This window comes from Heterocephalus glaber, unplaced genomic scaffold, assembly GCF_053883595.1.
Source record: "Heterocephalus glaber isolate CG9 unplaced genomic scaffold, H.glaber_assembly_v1.0 deba00001472, whole genome shotgun sequence".
Taxonomy (NCBI): domain Eukaryota; kingdom Metazoa; phylum Chordata; class Mammalia; order Rodentia; family Bathyergidae; genus Heterocephalus; species Heterocephalus glaber.
The window spans coordinates 86,810,312-86,837,739 of NW_028258315.1; the positions used below are offsets into that span (position 1 = coordinate 86,810,312).

Here is a 27,428-nt window from a genome sequence, read left to right on the forward strand (position 1 = left end):
CCTTTCCCCTAGGTTTTTTTTTTTTTTTTTTGTACCAGGGATCGAACTCGGGACTCAGGGGAACCACCGAGCTAAATCCCCCGCTCCCCCCAGGTTTTTAATCTTACTGCTTTAGTCTGAGCTGTATTCTGTGCACAGTTCCCTATCCTTTAATTTTTAATCTTCCTCTTCCTATTTTATTCCTTTGTCTTACTGCAACATATCCTCTGATAATATCCTGAAAGGAGGTGACAAGAGTATAAATGTTTTGTGACTTTGTTCCTCTGAAAATGTTAGTATTTTACCCTTGCATTTATTTGGTTGGTAGTTTGGTCAGATACACGATTAGAGAACAATTTGTCCTCAGAATTTTTTTTCTTTTTTTAAAAACAGAGTCTCATTATGCAGTTCAGGTTGGCCGCAAACTCACTGTGTAGCCCAGGCTGGCCTCAAACTCGCAGAGATCCTCTTGCCTCAGCCTCCAGAGTGCTGGGATTACAGGTGTGTGCCATCATGCCTGTCTCTTTCAGAATTTTGAAAGGATTGTTCCACTCTCTTCTGACTTCCAGCTGGAAGGAAGTCTAACAACTGCCTGGCTCCTGCTCCTCAGCATCCACAACAGAAACACTCGGTACTCAGCAGTACTTGATCTGCCTGGCCTTTCTATGCATGTGGAGCATTGTACACCCCAACTCCTGAGCAGCGTGGAAGGCCCTCAGGACTCTTGCCAGCCAGGGCTAAAGCACTTGAGACTGCTTCCTACCTTTCTTTCACCTCCCACTACAGGAACTCAAGAAATGTGTGGAGACAGAAACATTATAAGATGGTAAAGATTCCATCAATCTAGATCCATCAGTCTAGATCCTTAAGTAACATGTGGAGCAGTGTTCTCCCTCAAGTGGACATGAAGGATGAGTGAGAAAGAAATGCTTGTCAAATTAAGCTATTAAGATTTCAGGGATGGGCCGGGGATTTAGCTCAGTGGTTTCGCTGCCTGCTGCATAAGCGCAAGGACCTGAGTTCGATCCCCAGTAACCCCTCACAAAAAAAAGAGAAGAAAAAAAAAATAGTTACAAAGATTTCAGGGTTTGGTCAAGCCCAGTGGGGTGGGGCATAACTGTAACCCAACAAATGGGAGGCTGAGGCAGGAGGATTACAAGTTGAAGACCATCTTTGGCTACATAACAAGTTCAAGGCCAGCCTGGATGACACAGAGAGACCGTTTCACTCCCCTCCCTCAAAATCAAGGTTTGGTGATAGGGAGGGTAGGAGAAAGGGAACAAAAATATTTCAAGGTTTATCTACAACTATTTCATAGTTTGGCTCATTACTAATATGAGAACCTTTGTTTCTCTCTGAAAGTTTGCACAATCTTTCCTTTTCAATTAGTAGTCTTAAATTTCATATTCCTCAGTATATAGTCTTTTTTCCACTTTCGTACTTAGGGTGGAATTCACATAACATAAAATAACCACTTTAAAAGAACAATTTAGTAGCATTTGGTACATTAAAATGTCATGTAACCACCTCCATCTAGTTCTGAAATATTCTCATCACCCAAAGGAAGAACTATATCCACTCCACATTTACTCCCAGACCATGGCAGTCCTCTCTGTCTGCTCTCTGTCTCTGCAGATTTACCTATTCTTTATTCATTTCTGCGTGAAGGTAAACTGACTACCCATTATGCCTACCTTTCCCAACATACTATGAACTCCTGGGGGGAATGTACAAATTCCTTCAAATATGCACTGTGTATGAAGCACAGTACTAGGTATTCCCCATGTATTACAAAGATAAATGTGACAAATCTAGGAATTCAGGGTTTAGTGTTAAGTAAGGAGGTATGTCATTAATAAACTCAATTCCCAACACAAATCTGACACACAACAGACCTTCATAAATGCCTATTACATGAACAGAGCAAATAATAAAATAGAATAAACACAGTCTTTGAAAACTCTTCCAGCCTTTCTCTAAAGATCCACGTATCAACTTGTTTTTAAAATTATAAACCCACATCAGAATACTGTAATTTATTGCTCAAAACTTTCACCCTTAAAACAAAACCTGATGTGCTTTCTATGACCTACAAGGTCATAGGGTCTGCCCCTGAGGTCAGCCAACTATACTCCACTAGGTCACATCTAACCTTCTGCCCCCAGTACATAATGTTTTGTGGGAACACAGCTGGGCCCATTTATTTACATATTGCCTTGGCAAAGCTGAGTAGCTGCAAAGGAGACCTTGTAGAGCCTATAAAATCTAAACATTTACTATCTGGTATTTTATTCTAAAGAAGCATTTGTTCTAAAACTCTAAGCTTAGTTTTAGGACATCACATGGTTTCTTTCCATCTCACACACTTTCTCCAGATATATGCATGAATCAATCACACAGTTCAGTATATGTGCTATCGAAGTGGGCACACAACTAACACAGTTTAATATCATTTCTGTTTAGCCATGTACTACCATTGTTACTCCCTAACATCTTACATTGTTTTATTTTTCTTCAGTGGACACAGCATTACCTGACATTATTAGCTTATTAGTTTTTGTCTCTTCAGATATAAACTCCACTACAAAAAGCTTTGTCTCATTCACGTTTTTTGTTTTTGTTTTTTTTGGTACTGGGGATTGAACTCGGGACCGGAACCACTGAGCTAAATCCCTGGCCCTGTCTCATTCACTTTTTTGTTGTTGTTGTTCTTTTTTTTGGTACTAGGGATCAAACTCGGGACTTTGTGCTTGCGCAGCAGGCGCCAGAACCACTGAGCTAAACCCCTGGTCCTGTCTCATTCACTTTTAAAGCTCCAACAGCTATCATGATGCCTGGTACGTACATAGATGTGTATGACTATTTGTTGAATGCATGGATTAAGCATCTTTTTTTTTTTTTGGTACCAGGGATCAAACTTGGGACCTTCTGCTTGTGAGGCAGGCAGAACCACTGAGGTAAATCCCTGGCCCTAAGCATCTATTTTTAAAGGAATTAAACTTGGAAAAATTATTTGAATGTTTTCCTCATCCTAAAAAGTTAATAATAACTATATATAAAAAGTTAACAGTATTAGTATATAAGTGCTAAATAATAATTAGCTTCTTATTATCACTACTGAAATTATTTGAGGTTATATTATCAGACCTGATGAGTCACTAGTGATCTGTACTTAAAGTGGTTTACAGTTATGTGATTTTTAAAATTCTCTAAGCATCAAGTCTCAAAAATGTAGTAATCTCAATGCTTTGGAATAGTAAAAGTCACTACTGTAAACAAAGAATCAAAAGAGGTTAGAACCAGATCTCTGTCTTTGACTCTATCCCCATGACTCTAAAAGAGAACTTCCTTGAAATGAAAACCACGGGTCTTGAAAGAGCTGTCTGGCTTGGCAGAACTGAGAAAGACAAAGCAAAGTAGAAAGCTTTCTTTTTTAAAACTCCCCCCTTTTTGAGGGTTACCCTAGAGAAATGATTATGCATTTTTCTCCTATTTTAAAACTTTTTTATTGTGAAAAATAACACACACAATATAGTATAAAATACAAAGGTATATATTGATAAATTTTTATTAAGCAAATTACTGTGCCACCACAGCCCAAATCAACAAACAGAACTTTCTTACAACTTCTAAAGCCCTCCACATTCTCCTTTCCAGTCAAGACCCTGCCTCTTCCACAAAGGTAAGTACTATTCTGATGTACATGGTATTTAAATTTCTCCAATTTTTTTATGGCCACATTACTCAAATATGTGTGATTAAATAACAACTTTAGTGGTTCTGAATTTTATATAAAGTGAGTACATTCTATATTCTTATGCATCATACTTCTTTAAATCAACAAACTGAAGTGTATTTAACCATTTGACTAATGAAGGTCTTTTGGGTTATTTTATGTTTTAAACTAATAACTGGGCATGGTGGTGCACACCTGCAATCCCAGAACTCATGAGGCTGAGGCAGGACAGCCTGGCCTACATAGTGAGTTCAAGGACAGCCTAAACTACATAGTGAGAAACTGTCTCAAAAAAAAAAAAAATTTTTTTTTTTACACTATTGTGAATTTTTTAAATTTTGGTACCAGGGATCGAACTCAGGACCTTGCACTTGCGAGGCAGGCGTGGTGCCAATGCACTAAATCCCTGGCCCTAACACTGTTGTGAATATTGCTGTAAGGAACCTACGAAGGAGAATTGAAGGTATAATACAGTTGACTACATTTGAGAACCATCACCTAAACATTTAGTCAGAAAACATATGACAGAGATGGAAAACCTGAACAGAAGTGAATCAAGCTGATTTCTTAGTTGGCAGAAATGAATTATGTAACTAAATGATCATTTGTCACAAAATAAAGATGAAGAACAAGAAAACAATGCAGTCAAAAGAAGTTCAAGGGAACACAGGTGGGCCAAGACTTGACTGAATTATTAAAAGCTATATTCTTTTTTTTTTGGTACTGGGGATCAAACTCGGGACCTTACACTTGCAAGGCAGGCAGCAGAACCACTGAGCTAAATCCCCGGCCCCTAAAGGCTATATTCTTTAAAACTATCTCCTGTATGTAATCATAGTGGGAGAAAATCTGGTAGAAATGTTGTAAAATTGGCTGACTGGGGAAATGAGATATAAACAAACAAGCTTCTAATGTACCCTACATCAGATTCACTAAGAAGAAAGAAAGAAATGTGCAAGTTAGCTTATACTCAGTTTTCCTGTAACAGATATAACCTATGATGAGCAGGAAACCACACCAAGTGTTTTCTATTCTTTGTCATAAATAAACTCCTTTAGCTTAGGGAAATAGAGTTTAAAACTGTTTCAAGTAGACTATGCAATTGGAATAATCCTGAGATTGTTCAGAGAGGCTGATCTCACAGAGTGATGAAAAGTAAACATTCAATCACACAGTAATACTGACTGAATGCATTCCTCCAAATAAGGCAATGTCTATGTGAGAGCAAAGCCCCAGCAGGAAGGAGGGAATGAAAGAAGCACACAGAGATTAGTGACCATAGTTTGAAATGGGGATGGGAGTCATGGAGAAATTTTTTGAAAATCAGGAAAAAAACCAAACAAACAGCAAGAAATGAAATATTAAGAGAATTAAACTTTTGTGTAACAGTAATAGCAAAAACAGTAAACATGGATGAAGAATAGAAAGACATGAGGTTCACTTTACAGCACTTGCTAACTCCACCATCAGGAGGGAGACTGCCCTGGGCAGGAGACAGTTTTTCTCTACAAAGTAGACTTCGGGGCCTCTGCTCTCATCAGGACGGAGCAAAGCAAGAGAAATTAAAGGGGGGCAGGCAGCATTCAGAGAAGGCTGTCTTTAATGTGTTGTGAAGTGACAGGTCTCTATGTCCTTAGATTCTGCACTTTTCTTCTTTTGGGATGTACTAGGATTGAACCCAGAGACTTCACACTGAGTTACTTCCTCAATTCTTTAAAAAAATTTTTTTATTTTGAGACAGGATCTTGCCAAGTGGCTAAGTGGCTCAGCCTGGGCTTGAACTCATGATTTTCCTGCCTCACTTGCCCAGAGTGGTGAGATTACAGATGTGTACCACACATCTGGCTTCATCACCTCACTCAGCATACAAGTTTAACAAGTGAAAGAGCTGATGGACATGTATGACATATCTTGAGAGAGGCACAGTTAGCTCAGAGAACACCTTCAGCAGAATACAAGGGTCTCAATGTGTCCACAATAAACCTGAAGTTCACTAAAATTTGCAGAGAACATGGAATATGGAATTCTGCCTAAGCTAGATTCATGTTCTGAATCTCTAAAGAGGAATGTATTGCTAAAAGGTTTTAAGGAAGTTTTACTGAAATACCGTCTTACCCTAGAAAGAATGGTTATCATGAAAAAAAATCAAGTAATAGCTGGGTATGGTGGGGCTTGCCTGTAATCTCAGCATTGGGAGGCCAAGGCAGAAGCATCACTGTGACTTCCAGGCCAGCCATGATTACATGAGTTCAAGGCCAGCCTGAAGTACACAGAGAGACCCTGTCTCAAAAAAAAAAAAAAAAAAAAAAAAAAAAAAAAAAAAAAAAAAAAAATCAAATAACAATAAATCCTGATGAGGCTGTGAAGGGGAAAAATGAACTCTTCATTGTGGTTGGGAACGTAAACCAGTATAGTCACTCTAGAAATCAGCATGGAGATTCCTCAAAAAACTGAAAATAGAACTTCCATTCAACCTATGGGAAATCCAAAGTATAAATAACTGAAAGACGAAAATAAAAGTTAGGTAACAGAAAATGGGGAGATCTCTCAATTGTTTATACTTTGGATTTCTCATATAAGAGAAACCATGCATTATTTAAGCTTATGACCCTGTGATTTATTTCACTTAATATTCACTTAACAAATGACTCAAGTTTATTTTTCTTTATGGCAGAGGAGTACTCCATTGTGACTAAATATCACATTTTCTTTATCTATTCATTTGCTGATGGATGTATAGGCCGCTTCCAAGATTTAGCTATTATGAGTTGTGTTGCCATAAACATGAATATGCATGTATGACTGTACTATGATGCCTTTAACTCTTTCAGGAAGGTATCTAGAAGGGGAAGAGCTAGGTTGCAAATGAGGCCAAGAGATGGAGGGAGGAGGAAGGGGAAGAAAAAGGAATGAAGATTTGTGTTGTACATGTACCAAATTCCTCATGAGGAATGCAATCATTATGTACTATAAGCAGGTAACAATAAAAAAAAAGTAGGGCTGGGGATTTAGCTCAGTGGTATCATGCCTGCCTTGCAAGTGCAAGGTCTTGAGTTTGATTCCCAGTACAAAAAAAAAGTTTTACTGAAGTTATTTGCTAATTTTAGATTTTATGTAGTAAAGCTCTTTTTATACAGAATATTTACTTTACAGTTCAGAAATTATCCAAAGGTTTTATTTAAAATCTGTTCAAAAAAAAAAATCTGTTCAAAGTTCAATCTCTTTAACTGAGATGAAGAGGTTTTTTCCAAAAATAAAATTAAAAAAAAAAATGTTTTAACACAAAAAGAAAGCAAACTGAAATGTGTTTCACACATACTGTTCTTATGGATTCGTATATATAAAATGAAAAACAAATCTATCAATATGATAAAGATAAGACATGAAGGAGCCACCAGAAGTGACCTATTTTCTAATTTTTAAAACACAAAGTGAACTAATTCTTTATAAGCACTAGCAAACTATGAGGGCAAGATGCTTAACATTGGCTTTTTTTTGGGGGGGGGGGCGGGTACTGGGGATCAAATTCAGGACCTTGCACTTGTGAGGCAGGCACGGTGGCACTGAGCTAAATCCCCGGCCCAACATTGGCTTTTTACAAGACTGGAAACAAGAATGTGAAGTACTACTCCAAACAGAATATACTTTGTAATCAAGATCATAAATCAGTTAAAAATCCTAACAAAAAATAAGCAGTGGGGCCAGGGATTTAGCTCAGTGGTTCCACTGCCTGCCTCGTAAGCGCAAGGACCCGAGTTCAATCCCCGGTACCCCCCAAAAACCAAAACAAAACCCCAAAAATAAAACATACACAAAACAAAAGCAACCCCAAAACTATAACTAAATATTACACAGTTATTGTAAATGGAATATTTAATAACAAATTAGACATTAAAGTTTTGTTCTCTTTTTTTTAAATAAGGAAGAATAGTGATCTTGTTACTAAAAAGTAAAAGGATTTTTGCAAATTGTAATTCAGTAAAACATTCTATAATTCTTCTTACTTTGGGCTTAAATTATAAATTCCAAAATAAAAAACAAAAATGAAATTCAAAATACAAATAACCTATCAAGGAATGATATGTAACAATATATAAAATCTTTCTTCTAAGTATTTACATTTTACTTATTTTTTTGATTTTCTGAGACAGGGTCTTAATATGTAATTCAGGCTGGTTTTGAACTCTCTGAGAAGGTGATCCTTTTGCCTCAGCCTCCAGAGTGCTGGGGTTACAGGCATGTGCCACAATGCCTGGTGTATTTATTTATATGTAAAGGTTTATTTATATACATTATATATATGTTATTTTATTTTACTTTTGGAGACAGTGTCTCGCTATATAGTTCAGGCTGGCCCTCCAACTCACTGTAGCCCAGGCTGGCTTCAAACTTATAGCAATCCTCCTGCTTCAGCCTCAGTAGATATATTTTAGATTTTATACTCTTTTACTGGTTTCAGTGATTATCAATTATCTTGTCCCAAGTCACTGAGTTTCCTGTAAAAGTGAGCTTTTCAAGTCAGAAGAAAACAAAAGGACGCTCTAATCTTTGCTTTATACTGTTTTGAAAGAAAAAGAAATATACCATATTTATTAAATTGCTTCAAATTAATATTAAATTTAAAATTTAATAGTACCTGAAACTGCCAAAAACAGAAGCTCTACTAAAACCATTTAATGAAATTTCACATTTCATGAAATATCTCTAAGGAATGTAACATCTGATCTGCTGAATTTGTGTCTTCTGTACCTAACAGGCATGACCCTTACAATTGTCAAGTGCTCCTAAAATTGTAGTTGAGGAGAACCACATGTTTGTACAACCCACAAAATGAGATAGTATGTATATAATTTTGGAAAAACCACTCAACAGAGAGAGAGGAGAGACAAATATCTGAAAGGAATAAGTATACAACCTATCAACAAATCTTTATGTTGTGACCTTCACTTGTCATTAACTAGACCAACAGAGTATCACAACCCTTTGTTATAGCTTTAAGCAGCTACATGCTTTTCAAATAAAAAGGAATTCACAATATTTTGGTTCAGAATTCAGCAGGGGCCTAAATTCCCTCAAATGGCAATCTATGTTTAAAATATTCTTCAGACTCAGAGAATTAAATATTGCACTATTTCTCTTTTATCAGAAACCCAAAATATAAGTAATTTAAAGAGCAAAATAAAAATAGGATGACAAGAAACAGGGAAGTACTTTGTGGAGATGGGAAAGGGGTTTACGGATGGGGCGTAAAGGAGAGGGTTAGGAGTAGAAGGGGAAGTAAAAATGAAATGTACCATTTCCTCAAGATGAATATAAATTATTAGGTATCAAGAACACACACCAATAAAAAATAAATTCCCAGTGTGTAATAGCCTTATACAAATTCCCAAGGATAGCTAGTTGACATCAAGACTGTGGGACAATCTTCTGTTACCCCTTCCCTAGAATGAGAAAGCTCCTGCTACCCTGAAGGCCATCTTCAGAACTGAGTGCCCAAACTGAATAACTGTTTTTTATGGCTTCACTTAATCTACAAGAAATTTATTTAAGAACCTTGAAATTCAAATGTGTAACAGAACCAGAACTTAATGAAGAGTAGTAATAACTGTTCGTATAGAAAATTTAGGTGTTTGACATTCTATTTTAATTCTCTGATTAGTAATGGTTCTTAGTTCACAAGTTTGAAATTTCCTCTTTGTGTGTATGTGGCTACTATGAAATGCTCAGCTTTATCTGTGAAGGCAATTGCAATAGGAATATTTTTCTCAATACAGAAAAATGAACAGTATGAAAAGGTTCACTGTTGTCTGAAGATGGCTCTTTGTGCACTTCTGTAACACAATGAAATCCTCATTTTTTCATTTTAGCCCCTAACTTCATTAAAATCAATGTGAAAAATACTCTGTACTCACTCTGGCATTCTATGAATTGATGAATAAAAGTGCAGTCCCCTCCACTCTTTGAAAGCAAGTGCTCTAATAAAGAAAGAAACACCTTTAAGGATATAGTTTGTTGCTGTCTTTGAAATCCAACAGCAAAGGCAGGAAAACTGAAATGTATTAACATGGATAACTCTGACTAGGACTAATAAAAGCTGAATATATTTTGTTACTAGAAGCAGATATATTTTGGAGTTAAAGAACTGAAAGTCGTGATTATGTAATCATGAGTTTGTATCCTGAATGATTAGCTTTTAAAGGTGCAGTTTTTATCCAAAGAGCTCAAAAAAGCCACTCAAATATATTGTTTTAAAATGTTTCTCTCAGAAAAAGTTCCTCCCCACCCCCTGCCCCCCAGAAAAGAAAGAAAGAGAAATAATTGCTTCTCCTAGCTCAGTGAAGTGGCGCATATCTGTAATTCCAGCATTCTTGGAAGCTGAGGCAGGAGGCTCACAAGTTTGAGCCCAGCTTGGGTAACTGAGTTACTCAGTGAGATCCCAAACTGGGGATGTAGCTCAGGGTGAAGGCCCTGGGTTCAATCCCAGCACCACTACCGGAAAAAAAAATGTTTCTCCCATATTTAAAATATACCTTTCTTCATGAAAGCTTAACATGTACTACTAAATAATTCAAAAAATTTAGATTTTTAGTAATAATTTTAAAATTTTAGATTTGTTATTAGTAAATTAATCTTCAAGTGTTTATGCTCTATCAGTCACTCTTCAAAGCTATTTAAGAAGCAAAAGGTAAAAACTTAATGAATACTATAAAATAATTCCTTAAAACTTTGAAGAAACTGATGTAATACTTTAATTTTACCTTTATTTTCATAATCTTCCCTTTTGAGTATTTTAATCTATGCCTCTTATATGATTAAAAAATGCAGCGTTTATCTCTGCCCAAATGATTAAAATAAGTTGTACATTTTAAAATAAGAGCTTCATAAATGGTTTTTCTCAGATCAAACAGAATTTTGTATTGTTAAAAAAAAGTAGATGGAGAGAACCAAAATCTAACAGTGGTTTAATACAAGTTTCACCCTTTTTCTTTTTTTCGGTACTGGGGATTGAACTCGGGACCTTGCGTTTGTGAGGCAGAAGGCAAGCCTTTTTCTTATAATAACTTTATTTACTTTGCTTCTGAATCTGGATAACATTCTTAATTATATATCTGCATCTTTCAAAACTACCAGATTTTAGAAATATATTAAAAATATATTTCAACGTGTGATGACTTTCTAGAAGGCATTAAAGCACTGAAACCTGTGAAAGAGGACACACAAGTTAGCACTATTCTCATTCTAAAATTCTTTTTTCTCTTCCCCTGCTCCATTCTTAAATTATCTCAACTTTGCATGAGATGTAGATACTACCTACTCTGATAGTGTTTCACTCTCTCTTGTCAACTGCCTTTTTCACCTGTATTCTCAAATTTATCATTACCTTTTAGCTAGTTGTATGGTGTACATAGCCTCCACTTTACAGCCACCATCAGTATAAGACAAATACATGAAATAAAACAGATATACCTCATGTTTGGGAGAGATGAATATGTTACATACTTAGATATAACACAGCATTTCCTTTAAAATGCTAACTCTAATAGAAATTTGAAATTACAAAAATTTAGGTAAGTAGAATTTGCCAACTGGAGCCAATTAAAGCAAAACAGAAACCCTCAGCATAAAAGTAACTATATCAAGATAAAAAGTTATTTTACACAAAATCTACCTAAGCTATGACATTTTCAAAATTCAAACTATATAGCATTGTGTCAAATATGAAAACTCATTTGGAATCATATTTTAACATAACTAAAGGACTTTCTAAAACTTATCTGAAACCAAATTTCAGACCAATATCAAAGGACTTCAAATGACATTTATTGAAATATGCTATTTGTCCATCACTCACCAGGCTTAAAAACAACTGACCTTTAAACTAATTTTAATATGTCTAGTCTACAATAAAATATTTACTACACTGGTTTAGATAAAACCTAATGTTAATACAAATTCACATAAGAGAAGTGTCTTACAGATAGTATGAATAAAATATTTGGATCATTGCTTAGTACTCTTATCACTTGAATTCAGGCCTGTGGAAATTCACTCTGCTCAAACTACAAAAGATGCATGCCACTGATAATACAAAAGAAATTGGATATTTACTGGAAGAAAGATGGGTGCCCATGATGATGTATTTTATTTATATATGTGAGTTTTCTATGGATTTTGATTTTTTTTTTTAACCTATGTTGTCTGATACTATATAGCTTTTAGTCACATGTGCTACTGAGTCCTTCAAATGTGGCTAGTCTGAACTAAGACATGTTATAAATCAAATGTACAATGATTTCAAATACTCAAAAAAGAAAAAAAAAAAAAAGTAATGTGAGCTGGGCATAGTGGCAACCGGTCTGTAATCCCAGCAATTTGGGAGGCTGAAGCAATAGGACAGTGATTTTAAGGCCAGCCTGGGCAAGATAGCAAGATCCTACCTTAACAACAAAAAGTAGGGTGAAATGTTCCATTAATAACCTTTTACATGTTGAACAACATTTTTGATATTCTGGATAAATAAAATGTTACTAAAATTTGTTTTACCAGTTTCCTTTTATACTTTTATTGTGGCTAGCAGAAAGTTCAAAATTATATATTTGGCTCTCATCGTATTTTTTTGGTACCAGGGATCGAACTCGGGTCCTTACGCTTGCGCAGCAGGTGGTGAAACCACTGAGCTAAATCCCCGGCCCTCTCATTGTATTTCTTTTGGACAGCACTATTCCATACTCTTTTATATTCAAATAATGCTTATTAAGATAAAAATTTACAGCACAAAACTCTGTGCTTTTTTTTGGTACTGGGGATTAAACTTGGGTCCTTGTGCTTGCAAGGCAGGAGGCAGAACCACTGAGCTAAAGCCCCAGCCCAAAAATCTGTGCTTTTAATAGCTGCATTATATTTAAATCATTTCAAAAATTACTTCCATTTCACTGGAAGTATTAATTTCAACATCTCTAGACATTTTAAAAATATTCTTTTACAACTATACTTTGTGTTTTCTCTACTAAAGAATAATTTTAGTTTGAAAATCATATAATATTATGGCTGTGGATTTTAGAAAACTATTACAAGTGATTCAGAATGGAGTAAGTGACCCATTTTATTTCAAAGTCCAGTCTAACTAAATCTGGTATAATGAAGGTTTTGTGTATATTCAGAAATTCACTTAGTTTCTCTTAAAATTGCCTATTAACTAATCTCACACTACTCTTTATCACCACCAAAACAATAAATACACCAATAAGGGAATAATAATTATAGAAAGCAGTTACCTTAAGTATTTAAAATATCTTATTTAATCTTAAATTAAGGAATCTACAACTGTTCTACATTTTAAAAATAGTCTATTCTCTTAAATCGATTGGAACTGGGAAAAGTTTTAACAGTAATTTGACAACTCTAAATAGTAAAAAGGTGGTTCTATGGATGTATAAGGATTCTCAACTTAAGAAACACATTCTCAGCTTAGATCAACACTATTAATAATAGATATTCAAATCAAGAGAATAATAACAGATTTGATTAAAAAATATATATGCCAGAAACAGAAAGGCAAAATAACAAAATATAAAATCATTTAAAGGAGATAAAATTTTAGGATATGAGGATTAATTCATTTTACATGTTTGCTAGATATATTTAATGAATGGCAACTAGTAATTTTGGTATAATGAATATAAACTACACCTTTAAAAATTCTCAAATTGAAACTTGATCAAATTGGGAATTTAGAAAAAGCAATATAATTTACAAACATACACAGAAATGTCAAATAGCAATGATTAAAGAAATTTCTTTCTTAATTGAAAGTTCTAAGATTCAATATGTATTAGGTCTTGACCTTGCAGCTCACATATACATGATTTCTTATGTCTATTCTACCAGTTCTTCATTAAAAACCAGCCAAACAAAAACAAAACAAACCACTTCCCTAATACTACCAGTTTTAGTCCTTCCCAGGAACTGTAAAGATCCCCTGATACATAGAAAAAGCATTTAACAGGAAGTTCTAGTACTGACCCTGATATCCCTCTTTAATTTTTGTATAAAAACTGTGATGATATGCACACAGATCAGTATACACAGATAACAATTTTATTCTTTTGGTACTCCAAGCATCTAATGCAGGATCCAGCACATTGTTGGTGCTCAACTGATGCTGGATGAAAAGGAGTAAAAGGTCAACAGCGATATTCAAGAATGAAGGACTATAGAAGTTACTGGGTAAAAAGCCCTCCATGTAGCAATGAAAACCAATACATAGTAGCTACAAGTTTTTAGTAAGAATGAACCCATGCTATCACAGAAAAAAAAAAGGAGGTCACACAGCCAAGAATTAATAAAAGATTTTTCTGATGGAAGAAATGACTGTGTTTTTGGTCAATGAAATAGATAGACAAAAATAGTTTCTATGACATGTCCGAGGGCTCAATGATCTGTTAAATGAACTCACACATTAAAAATAGGGGTCTGGAGCCAGAACTTGATGAAAAAAAATAGTAGTATAGCTTTGAAAAACAGAGTGGGAGGAAAAGAGCTGTATTATATAAGCCATTGCTAACACTGAACTTTATGATTTTCTTATATTTGAGCAATTGAAATTTCCATATAATATAGCGTATCTAAGAATGGATGAGAGCATTATATCTTTGAAAATAAAAGGAAACCTTATTTTAGTTGTTTCATATTTTTGTTTGTTTTTGTGTGTTGGAGAGTGAACTCAGAGCCTTGCACATGCTAGGCAAGCACTCTATCACTAAGTTCCAGTTCCAGCCTAGGAAGCCTAATTTTAAAAGATAAAATTCAGCAGTCTCTGTACAGTATACTTTTCATTCTAAACATTTAAAACCTTAATACCCTGAGCTCCCTAACCTACTCAAATAATAAAAGGATATCATGAGAGAAAAATATTTAAGTTTTTTACACTACCTTTTTCTGTGCTCCCATTTATTTTAGGTAAGAAGTCATCAACTTGTATCCCTAGGATTAAGACAGTATATCATTGCCTGATCAAAGCAAGTATTTCTTTAAAATTGGTCTCAAGTATAACCAGGGCATTTCCTTTTCCTACTCATAGTAAGTTTGTACTGAACACTTTATTTTTACAAGAAAGGTTCAACTTGCCATTTTCTACTAGTTCAAGCTTAGTTGCCTTCCAATGAATGCATGAGTCCTACTGTTCATGGATTTAAGTAGAATATTTCAGATGTAGAAATTTCATTCATTTTCAAGGATTAAACAATGGTGCCCACTAGTGGCAATCAACTATATTTTAAAGGGAACTTTTCTGAGAGTGCAGCATTTTATACCTAATATATAAAACATCCTTATAAAAAATAAGTACCCAATGTGAGATATGTAAGATATGTGAGACAGTAAACAAGGTAAAAAATTTAATGATTAAACTCAGCTTCAAATAAGAAATGTGGATGACACCTACCTAAGCTGCTGCATTCTTTAAGAGTTTTCTCCTGAAGATGTTCTAACCGTACTGTAAATAAAATTCCAAGAAAAAGATATTTCACAGACAAAAAGAAAAAAATAATCTAGTCTAATGAATTTCTGAATTAGGTAACTTACCTTGTAAAGCTGTTAGCCTCTCATTGGTGAAGTCATTATCAGCTTGCAAAGCTTCTATTTTTGCCTGGAGCTCCTGTTCTTTTTCTTCCATTTCATCTATTTTATGCTGTAATTCTTTCTTCTCAGCTTGTCCCTTCTGCTGGATTTCCTCTTGTTTTCCCTCTGCTACCTGTCGAGGATGAAGAAGATTCAGTTACTTAACAAAAACCTGATCTTGTTTTAAGAGGCCTTAGCCAGGATTGCTTATTCACTTAAAATTCCAAGGAATGTAGTCAAAACTATACAATGTATTTATAAAGCAGTTTTTCTAAACCAGTAAAGAAGACAAAACAAAATGTAAAAAGTGATCTGCACTGGGGTTACTACTCTGTAAACACCCACAGAAAGATAAAGGGTCAAAGAAGAATATTCAACAGTTTTTAAGTGGGAAGTAATATTTTCTCCTGTAACTACCACTATTGCAATTTATTTTTAAGTTCTAAAATGGAACTTATTCTGAAAGTTTAAACAAAATTATGTTCAGCTAAAGGGATGATGGCACAAGCCCTTTCAAAAAGACTTCCTTTTAGTAAGACCAATCTTTTTTTTTTTTTTTTTTTTTTGGTACCAGGGATCGAACTCAGGACCTTGCACTTGCAAGGCAGGCAGCTGAACCACTGAGCTAAATCCCAGGCCCTAGTAAGACCAATCTTTAAAACTATCAGAAGTTAACTAACAACACAGAAGACAGCTATGCTCTGGTCTTCTCTAACAAATGCTTATCTCCTAGGTACTCAGTCCATGGTCTGAATTATAGTAAGATGTAAAGGATCAACTAGACATTACCCTACAGTCTGATCTGTCCTTAAACGTCCCATCACTACAGGTAATGGCAGCTGAAGTAGAATAAGCCATATCCCATCAGGAGTCAAACAGATTACTCCAAGATTCCCCTGGGCTTGTTTTAGCACTAAATAGCTGGACCTTGCCTTTAATATGGCCTAAAAATAAGCAGTTTCAGGTTTAAAGAACCCATTTGAATATCTCAGGTCTTACTGATTCTCAACTACTTACTGTTGAAATTTATTTATTTATTTAGGTACTGGGGATCGAACTTGGGACCTTGTGTTTGCGAGGCAGGTGCTGGAACCACTGAGCTAAATTCCTGGCCCATACTGTTGAAATTTAAAAGATGCCTACTGGGGCTGGGGATTTAGCTCAGTGGTTCCTCACAAGTGCAAGGTCCTGAGTTCAATCCCAGGTACCAAAAAAAAAAAAAAAAAAAAGATGCCTACTGTTCCAGTGATTTAGCTCAGTGGTGCTGCCTGTCTCCCAAGTGCGAGGTCCTGAGTTTGATCCTTGGTACAAGAAAAAAAAAATTTGTATAGTTTGGGCCAGGGATTTAGCTCAGTGGCACCATGCCTGCCTCACAAGTGCAAGGTCCCGAGTTTGATCCCTGGTACAAAAAAAAAAGCCTATTGTAAAGCACAGACTACACTGACACCTAGAGGAAACGTATCAGAATTTATAGGCTTTCAATTACTTATGGTAATAGAGGTTGGGACAAAAAAGAATACAAACACCTTATTTTTTACTATAAATGTCAAACATTACCAATTTTTTTCCCCAGTACTGGGGACTGAACCAGGACCTTTACACTGAGCTATATATCTCCAGCCTTTGTAAATTTTTTTTTTTTTTTTTGGTATCGGGGATCGAACTTGGGTCCTTGCGCTTGCAGGGCAGGCGGCAGAACCACTGAGTGAAATCCCCAGCCCCGCCTTTTTAAATTTTTAAAACAGGGTCTTACTAAGTCACTAAGTTGCCTAGGCTAGGCTTGAAATTGGAATCTTCCTGTCTCAGGCTTCCATAGTGTTACGATTACAGGTGTGTACCACTGCACCTGGCTCATTATTACATTTTACATAAACAATCACTAAGCAACACCTAAACTTTTTTAAAGGCATTTTTTATTAGTACACAGTTATCCAGAATAGTGGGTTTCATGTTGGCATATTTGTACATGCACATAACATACTTTGATCATTTTCTCTATAATATGTGGGCTATCATTCTTTGAGAAGTACACTGAGGAATGATATAGTTGGATCAAGTGATAGCTGTATTTTTAGTTTTTTGAGGAACCTCCATACTGACTTCCATAGTGGCTGTACTAATTCACATTCCCACCAACAGTGTCTAAGCTCCCCCCGCCATTTTTGCCAGCATTCATTCATTCATTCATTCACTCACTTATGTAGTGGTACCTTCACCCCTACCCTCTGCTCCCTTTTTGGTACAAAGGATTGAACCTAGGGCCTTAGCACCAAACTATATCCCTATTTTATTTTGAGACAGGGTGTCAGTTGCTCAGGCTGGGCTCCCTGATGTCTGAAGATGCTGAACATCTTTTCATTTATTTACTGGCCACTTGTACTTCCTTAGAAAAGTGCCTATTTCAGTTCATTTGTCCATTTCTTGGTTGGATTATTTGTTTCCTTAGTTTTAAGTTGAGTTCTTTATATATTCTGGACATTATCATCTGTCAGAGAAGTAGCTGGCAAAGATTTTTCTCCCATTCTGTAGGCTGTTTCCTCACTCTTGTTTCTTTTGCTGTGCAGAAGCTCTTTAATTTGTTGTAGTACCATTTATTTTTGCTATTATTTCTTATGCTACTGGAGTTCCATTCAGGAAGTCTTTGCCTGTACCCATGATTTCAAGGGTCTACGTTTTTTCCTAGCAGTTCCAAAGTTTCAGCTCTGTGATTTGTTTTAGCTGTGTGATTCATTTTGAATTGATTTTTGTATACAGTGAGATATAAGGATCTAGTTTCAGTCTTTTACATCTAGATATCTAGTTTTCTCAGGACTATTTATTAAAGAGGCTGTCTTTTTTCTAATATAATGATTCTTTTGTCAAGAATCAGACAACTATAGTTGTGTGGATTTGTTTCTCTGTCCTTCACGCTATTCTGTTGGTCTATGTCTCTATGTTTATTTATTTTTTAACTTCTGTTTTTTTTTTTGAGACAGGGTCTCACTTTGTAGTGCAGGCTGGCCTTGAACTCACTATGTAGCCCAAGCTGGTCTCAAACTCAGTGATCCTGACCTAGCTTCCCAAGTGCTAGGATTATAGGCACGTGCCAACACGCCTAGCGTATGTCTGTATGTTTATACTTGTACCATGATTTTTTTGTTACTATGCCCTTGTGATATATTTTGACTAGGGCTTGTGACATATACAGCAAGCAATACCCAAACTTGTAAGCTGTCCAGTGTGTTACAGATAATTAGCTTAACATACCGTCAGCCTGGATAAATACATACCTTTAATTTATCAGATAAATCTTTAATTTCATTAACAGCTCCATTGTATTTATTGGCTAATTCTCTTAATTCTTCCTGAGTCCGTTCATTCATTTCTTTCAGGTGGGTACATTCATCTTCAGTGTTACTGAGACTTCGCTGCAATGCAAGTTCATAGACAACTTATTTAGAATAAAAGCACATTTATTATTTAGAATTCCTTCCAAATTCATTTCATAAAAATTTAATTCTATGGGGCTATTCTAAATCAGTATCTACCCTGAACTTTATTAAAGCTGAGCTAAATAATATAAGACTTTCACTTCAGGTACATACTAAAACATAACTTAAAAAGTTCAGGGGAGAGTGAGGCAGGAAGAGGATGCTACCTTTATATAACTGTACTTCCAAAAGGTTAGCAGGTATAGCTTTAGTCTTGAAAATATTGTAAGCCTGTTTTAAAATTTTATTTATTTTTTTGGTACCGGAGATCGAACTCGGGACCTTGAGATTGCAAGGCAGGCGGCGGAACCACTGAGCTAAATCCCTGGCCCAGCCTATTTTTTTTAAAGACCAGGTCTAAATTGCCCAATCTGGCTGTAAAGTTGTGATCTTCCTGCCTCAGCCTTCTAAGTAGTTGGGATTACTGGTATGTACCACTGTGCCCAGTTTAAATCTATCAATTCTTAAACTAAGTTTAAAAATATGCAGCAGTTGCAGCAATTTCCCCTTATGTCAAATAATGAACCAGGCACTATGTGATGAGGCCATTACAGAAATTATTATAGTATTAAGGATAAGCTTACTATTTAGTCTATGATGAATGGACATTAATTTCTGTTCATTTTGCAATGGTTCAAAGGAGTGACTCACATAACGTTTTGTTTTTTTTTAAAGCAATAAGAATTCACCTGTCTCCTCTTTCTTTCCCTCCCCCTCCATCTCTCTTATAATGGCAATTGAAACCAGGGTTTTGCCAAGCATGTGCTCTACCACTGAGCTACACCCTCAGTCCCAAGAATCACATTGTGACTGTTCCTAAAGGATCTGGAAAGGATCTTGGAGACTTCTGCTTTGAATCTCCAAAGTATAAGACAACTTGGATCTCCTCTCTGGAGGATGGGTAAAGTAGGAACATGTAGTCTAAATTCCTACCTTACAATGACCAAGAAGAAAGGAAGAAAGGGAGGGAGGGAGGGGAAGGGAGGGGAGGGGAGGGGAGGGGAGAGAACAAAGAAGGAAAGGAAGGAAGGAAGGAGCCAGGCAGGTGCAGTGCTGCACATTTGTAATGCCAGCTACTCAGGAAGCTAAGGGAAGCTAAGGCAGGAGGATCACAAGTTTGAGGCCAGCCTGGGCAACTCAGTGAAACTGTCTCAAAATAAAATAAAAAGGGTTAGTGGTAGAGCACTAGCCTAGCATGTGTGAAGCCCTGGGTTCAATCCCCATACAGAGGGGGAATAAAAAAGATCTTGTGACAGAAGATCAATTCCCTGGCACACATCATGGTCCATTACATAAAGGCTGAATGCCAGAGTATAAACAGTAAGATTTCTTGATTAGGTTTTTATTTCCTTAGTCACTGACTTGAGACTATAAGCACCAGAATACAAATGGTTATGTTGGGAATTCTTACCAATGAAAGCAGCATACCTGCTCCTTCCCATCAGACTGACAGAAAATATTTCCTAGCTATATGATAATAACTAAGTTTAAAGACTCTTGGAATGTTTGAAATTCTTTTTTTTTTTTTATCTTTTTTTTTTTTTTGGTACTGGGGATTGAACTTGGGTCCTTGCACTTGTGCAGCAGGAGGCGAAACCACTGAGCTAAATCCCCAGGCTCCTATGTTTGAAATTCTTAAAGAATCATACTATTATTTAGTATTTTTAAAAGTGAAATACCTCAACTTCCGAAAGTTTTCTAACCACTTCTATTTTTTCCTGAAGAACTCGCCTCAGGGATTCTTTGGCTGTTGTCTCATAGTTGTGTTTATCTTCTTGTAATGCTATAAGCTCCTTCCGTAAGCTATCTTCTGTTTGATTCTAGAATAAAACATTTATAATTACAGCCAAGTTTTTTTTTTTTTAAAAAAGCTTCCTACCATTTGAAAAAAGGCACATTATAATGCTTTTAAAATTATATGTGAAGGTACCTTTAAACACAAATGAAGTGATCCTATATTAACTGAAGCTGTATTTTAAAATATATCAATAAATTATGCTTTTATAATGGTATTAATTCCTACTTCCAACAGAAAAAAGTTCAAACGCAACTGAGAATTTCTCTCAAATATACAAAATTAATTACTCATATCTGTCATATTCTCTGCAAGCCACCATACTTACTTTTGTGGTAAAACATAATCAATTACCTTCAAACACATCAAGCATTTTAAACCATGGTTAAAAAAGTGGACTCCGTATCTGGGGCAAGAAATGTACAAAATGAGCTTGGAATATCCTGTTTAGTTTGAGGGCAGGAAGCTGTCAAAGTCTGCCACAGTTCCACAAAGAGAACCACCCTAAAGAGGTTCACCTACACTGAAAATGGGATAATTTGAATATCAATAAGGAAAACAGTATAATAGACTGAAACACATCAAATATGTTTAAATCTATGTGGCGACAGAAACTGCTTCATGGTCATTCTTTGGTGGATAAAAAGAAACTAGTAAATCTAGTAAATAAGGGAAGAAAACCATCTGCCTTATTTTTCCCATAGAAAATGTACCCCAAGGTTAATAAGCAAAAACTTCTCTTTGAAGAAGTAATCCAGCTAAATGAATGAAGCAATAATAGAATTATATCACCATTTTTATAACTTTTTTTTTGGTACCAGAGATTGAACTCAGGATCTTGTGCTTGTGAGGCAGGCAGCGGAACCACTGAGCTAAATCCCTGGCCCTTTATAACTTTTAATGAATGATAAAATCCCAAAAAGGACAGACAAAGCCAGGCATTATGGTACATGTCTGTAATCCCAGCACTTTGGAAGCTGAGGCATGAGGATTGCAGTTAAATTCGAGGCTAGCCTGCACTATAAAGTGAGACCCTGTCTCCAAAATTTAAAAAAAGGGACAGACAACTAGACATTATGTTGCCTTTTGCTAATGAACACAATACCACCCATGAAGCGTTGATGGCAACAAAATAATGACCCAGTTTCCTCAATAAATATCAACTGTGACAGAAAAAACAGACTCGTATATGGGCATTCATTATATAATTCTTTCTACTTATAGGTATGCTTAAAATTTCTTTTGATAACAGATTTAAAAGAACAGTGAAAATGTATAAAATTTTAGCATATACTCAAAATAACAGTCAAAGAACCAAAAGTACATTAAAAAACCCTATGCAGTCTTCTTTATGTACTTGAGTTACATACTTTGGAGCATGCCTGTAATTGGTTTCCCATAACTTCTAACCGTGATAAGAGTCTATCTTCATCTATTAAAGCCTGTTGAAGAAGAAAAATCAAATATAAATAAAACCTCAGAGTGATTAAAAACACATATCACATATATCATATATACTGGCAACAACAACAATAAAAAAATTATAAGGCTGACCAACGATGGCAACAGGGAGCATCATAGCTGCTTCCCTGGCTCAGCTGGGGCTGGCATGATGGTCCCTGCCCACTCCCCTTGCCTGTCTCTCATTTGCTGCTTTTCCCTCTTTCCCCTCAGCGTTCTCCTCCTCCTTCTTCTGTACCCCCCATACAATGTACCCTGCATTCTTTGCATCTTTCTTGCTCCTTGCTGGAGGGGAGGGGTGGAAGACTCTTATTAAAAAACATGGTAAACACTTCTGTCTTAAAACAAACAAGCAAACAAGTTAACAAAAAACCTGACCAACATCCACTGTAAAATGCTAACATCAATATCTGCTCTTTAGTTTAGAAAACACTGCCTTTGCCAAAAAATTTTAGTTTTAGTTCATACAACACATAAGGAATATTAAACTTTTATTTGTTTTTGGGTTTTCTTTGGTACTGGAGATCGAAAGGAATATTAAACTTTTAAATGCTTGCTGAATATAAAGACAACTGGAATACCTGCCAACTGGTATCCGAAGCCTCTTGCGTGATGGCCAGTAGCCGCTGAAGCGTGGCTAACTTCTGTTCTAACATCTGTTCCCGATGTAAGGCCTCCTATTATTACAAATCACAAAAGAGACTATAATAAACTCAGAACAATTCCTTTGAAGAGTAATCAATTTTCAGCACATTGTGAATATATTCTCATATTACATTCCCCTTGATGTGTTTCAAAGTATTCCAAACTTGATAATCCTTTTAAATATATACAGGCTACAACATTTTAGGATCATCTGTTGGGCTTTAAGTACTGCTTTTAGAGTTACTCTAGCTGTAGCTTCCTCTGAGACAGAAGTCACTTGTTCTTTTTTTTTTCTTTTTACTAATAATTTTAGGATTGCATTTTATATATCACACAAATACTCACATATAAACTATGATTGTATCTCAGAACACACTCACTCCAAACTAAGAAAATAATCTGGTAAGTATCAAAGACACTTTATAATGGCTTATCTGCACAATATGATGTCTAAAATAGTTATGTATCCATCCATATATGTCCCAAATAACTAAAAGTTCATCAAATATTGATTCAATGTAGTAAAGGGGTCAAAAAGTTATACACAGCAGCTCAAAGTTTTTTATATATATATATATACACACACATATATATATATATACATACACACATATATATATATATACATATACATATATATATATATACATATACATATATATATATATATATATATAGTTTGTTTTTGTACTGGGAATTGAACTGTGGACCTTGCGCTTGCGAGGCAGTCGTGGTGCCACTGGGCTAAATCCCTGGCCCTCCAAAGTACTATTTTACAGAGAAAGACATTGGTAAGCAAAACCTGATCTCTAGGTGACTTGTTTATATTTAGTATCTGTCAATAGTCTCCTTCATTGGGAATCAAGGTGAAATGTTCACAGTATTTGTGGCTTTGGCACACCTTCACCTTCTTCTCTTCCTGTCATTATCCAAAGAACACTTACCACCCTACTATCTTTGAATCACTTCAACAGATAAGTATATACTTCAAAGACACTACTTGAGGTTTAAAGCATGAATGTATTGCTTTCCACATCCTTAATAAATAATGATTATGGAAAAATCTGGTCTAATTAGAAGTACAAACTATGTTTTAATATAACTCTAAAAATGTAGATTAAGGTATTTTATAAAACCCACATCATCTCAGAGTCCACATTTTTAAACACCACTACACTTGGACCAGCCTCAGAGTCCACATTTTTAAAAGCTTACAATTGAAAGAGACTATTTATCAGGTCTATTTTAAGATTCTAAAAGATCCCTAATATGCAGGAAATTACACAAATGCAAAATGTTTTACTGAAAAAAACCACCAACCATAGCTTTAAAATCCACCTCCACTAGATGGTGCAATTTCACTTCTTGAAATTCAATTCTATTCGCTTCTTAACCATATGAACCACATTCTAACAGAAATACAGCACCTCCAAAAATGCTGTTTTATTAGTTTTAAAGCATGAAATGCATGTATTCCAGCTTTTATATAAATGGTTAACAATTTACATTAGAAGTTTAGGACTGGGGATTTAGCTCAGTGGTGCTGCGCCTGCCTTGCAAGCACAAGGTCTGGAGTTCAATCCCCGGTACTGCAAAAAAAAAAAAAAGGACTAAAAAAAAAAAAAAAGAAGTTTGACAATTCAATAAGCATGTATACAGACAAGATTGGTGCAATTTCTCTCAAAGTCTTAGAATAATAAGTGGATATTCAAAGAACTGACAAGAAAGTTGAAGAGTAAGAGCCAAGGGATTGCAATTCATGATGACTAGAGCAATAATCTATAGCCTTGGAGAAATTATTTAACCTTTCTAGGGCCTATATTTCTCATATGAAATATGAAGTGCAGACCTAATTAATCTGTTTTCTTCCACCTCTAATGAGAGACCTAGGTCAATTTATGTGGCTTCTATTGAATAGAAGATAACTACTGACATTTATGGCATACATTTTATGTGCCACCACTGTTCTAAGTGCTTTACGTGTTCTTTACAATTCAGGGAGGTAAGTGCTATTGCTCAATTCAACTCATTTCTTAGATGAAGAAAACAAGTCTCAAACATTTTAAACAACTTTTTCAGAAGATCAAGTCTAGGGAATTCTGGCTAGTGCCCATGCTCTTAAATACTCTACTAAGGGACAAACATGCAACATTGTAAGATACAAATTAATGCATTGATTATTTTCTGTTCATTTTCACAGAAGTATACATTCTTTTTTTTTTGGTACCGGAGACTGAACTCAGGACCTTGCGCTTGTGAGGCAGGCACAGTACCACTGAGCTAAATCCCTGGTCCAGAAGTGTACATTCTTAATTGAAGTAGATCTGCTCTCCGTGATTGACTTCCCATACTCTCTCACCATAATCCAGCCCAAATCTGTATAAGCCAGGGAGAAAAATAACACTTGTTTGCTTTTGTATAGAACTTTAAATATACAATTAACTGCTTTTGGAACCCATTCCAAGTATCTGGTCTATCAAAAGTCTTTCTATATGGATCCAGCAGCACAGTACAGAAGAGACTCAGGTTTGACTATTAAATTAATGAAAACTCAGACGAGGTCCAAATCTCAGCTCTATCATGTATTATTAGATGTGTGATACTGTGTAAATTATTAAATCTTTCTGTCCCTTGATTATTATTCTTGTAAAAGTGGGAATGAAATATGTACATTATAGGACTATTGCAAAGATTACATGAATACACATAAAGTCCTAAAGTAGAGCTTGGTATACAATAAGCACTATATAATTATATGCTATTAATTTTTTGTGTGTGTGGTACTCAGAACCTTGTGCTTGAAAGGCAGGCATGGTGCCACTGAGCTAAATCCCTGCCCCCTTATGCTATTAATATTAAGCAACCAAAATCACCCCGGTTTAATTTTATTTGAAAGCATCTACAGATAAAGAACTACTTTGGAACATTCTCGTTTTGGAAAAAAAAAGTTTTCTTGTACAGAAGTTTGTCTTCTTTAAATTTAAAAATGCTGGCCTTTTTTTCCTTCATAAGGCCTATTTTTAATCCTTTGCTCTTCTTTGAAAAGATATTTATTTTGAACTTGTATGCAGTCATGTGTACATGTATCCTGAATTTGTGAACTAGCAAAATAAAAACTAGGATGTTTAATTCTATTCCTAAAGACTCAAAATTCTCAAGATCTACTTTTACCTGTAGATACTGAGAAAGCTGGAATAGTTCCTGAGAGTACATACTTGGAGTGTTAGCAGCAACCTAGAAGTAAAATGATACAGTGTCAACAGTAACAGAAAACAGTTTATAAAAGACATTAAAGAGAAACCACAATCACCCAGAATTTAAAATTACTATTTAAGATATTTGCTAGTTAATTACAGAAAAAGCTTAGTGAAGGGTGTTTTTTCATGTTGATTTTTCATTTCTATTCATTCTTTTGAGAACTGCTTATTCGTATGTTTTTGTCCTCTTACTGTTTTGGAGAGCTTGCCCTTTTTCTTGGTTTAAATTCTTTATATATTAAGAATGTCTATCCTTTGTCATATAACATTTTAATGTGTTAGCTGACTTTTTGTACAGCTTATGGTATTTCAGCATAGTTTTCTTTAGAAGTCTTTACATGTATGCTTGAACATGCATGGATAAATATACTAGTTTTGGTTAAAAAAGGCGGCCAGAGATTTAGCTCAGTGGCACCGCGCCTGCCTTGCAAGAGCAAGGTCCTGAGTTTGATCCCCGGTACCAAAAAAAGAGAGAGAAACCAACTCCTTGAAGTGTCTATTTACTTAAATATGCAGATAAAAATTATTTTTAAAAATGGGCCGGGGATTTAGCTCAGTGGTTCCGCCGCCTGCCCTGCAAGTGCAAGGACCTCCTGAGTTTGATCCCCAGTACCAAAAAAAAAAAAAAAAAAAATCATTTTCCCTAGTTCTCAAATTATTTCTGTTCTATGCTTGGAATTTATAAATGGTATTATGCTGATAAGTATGAAATTGATAAGCAGGGTAGTGGAACAAGTGCTACTCATGATGACATTCCCAGATAAGCCAAATCACAAATTTATATCATAAAGACAATTAGCTCAGTGGTTCCACCACCTGCCTCGCAAGTACAAGGTCCCGAGTTTGATCCCCGGTACCAAAGAAAAAAAAAAAGTAACATCTTCAAAATGTTATTCTTGTGTGTGTTGGGGGGGAGCATGAAATCTCACACTAGTGGACAGAGACAATGAAAATAATTTTGTCTTTTCTTAATAAGCACATTTTAATGAAGCAACAGAAAATAATTGTGTTTAAACAATAGTAAGGGTATCAAACTGCTTTGAACTCAAAAGAAATACTTTCTATAAGGAGTTTCCAAGACTGTAGAACATAGAATGGAGGGGGAAGAGAGGGCCACACTTGAAAGGCTGCCGTAATATTTACCCAATTCCTCAAAGCTAATAAGCCCACTATGTTAACTTATTTATGATGTTACACTATCATTCCTTATTAAGCTCAGAAAGTATATCTTTATTAACATACTGACTAAAGGAGTTGGCATTATTATTATTATTATTATTTTTTGGTACCAGGGATCGAACTCTGGGCCTTGGGCTTGTGAGGCAGGCAGCGGCACCACTGAGCTAAATCCCCGGCCCTATTTTTTAAAACTAGTTGTAAACAAAAAAATAAAAATAAAATAAAATAAAATTAGTTGTAAACAAGGCTACTATTTACTTCTGAAATAATTCTTGGTATTGCAGAAG

The 27,428-nt window shown here is 35.4% G+C and overlaps 1 protein-coding gene across 41 annotated transcripts in view; it reads right to left on the reverse strand.

Moving 5' to 3' along the window:
- Positions 1–27,428, reverse strand: part of Slmap (sarcolemma associated protein) — a 144,711-nt gene that overhangs the window by 41,083 nt on the left and 76,200 nt on the right. For 8 of the 41 annotated variants that reach the window (XM_013065357.3, XM_087182302.1, XM_087182293.1 and 5 more), the window contains exons 5-13: positions 25,877–25,939; positions 22,642–22,737; positions 21,970–22,041; positions 20,484–20,624; positions 18,604–18,741; positions 15,299–15,467; positions 15,159–15,209; positions 14,648–14,698; positions 9,628–9,690 (exon numbers count right to left, since the gene is read on the reverse strand). In XM_013065357.3, the coding sequence (XP_012920811.1) occupies positions 9,628–9,690; positions 14,648–14,698; positions 15,159–15,209; positions 15,299–15,467; positions 18,604–18,741; positions 20,484–20,624; positions 21,970–22,041; positions 22,642–22,737; positions 25,877–25,939 (844 nt within the window). The remainder of the gene's footprint in view (positions 1–9,627; positions 9,691–14,647; positions 14,699–15,158; positions 15,210–15,298; positions 15,468–18,603; positions 18,742–20,483; positions 20,625–21,969; positions 22,042–22,641; positions 22,738–25,876; positions 25,940–27,428) is intronic. The other 33 variants (XM_087182307.1, XM_087182308.1, XM_087182289.1 and 30 more) reach the window with 9 other exon arrangements.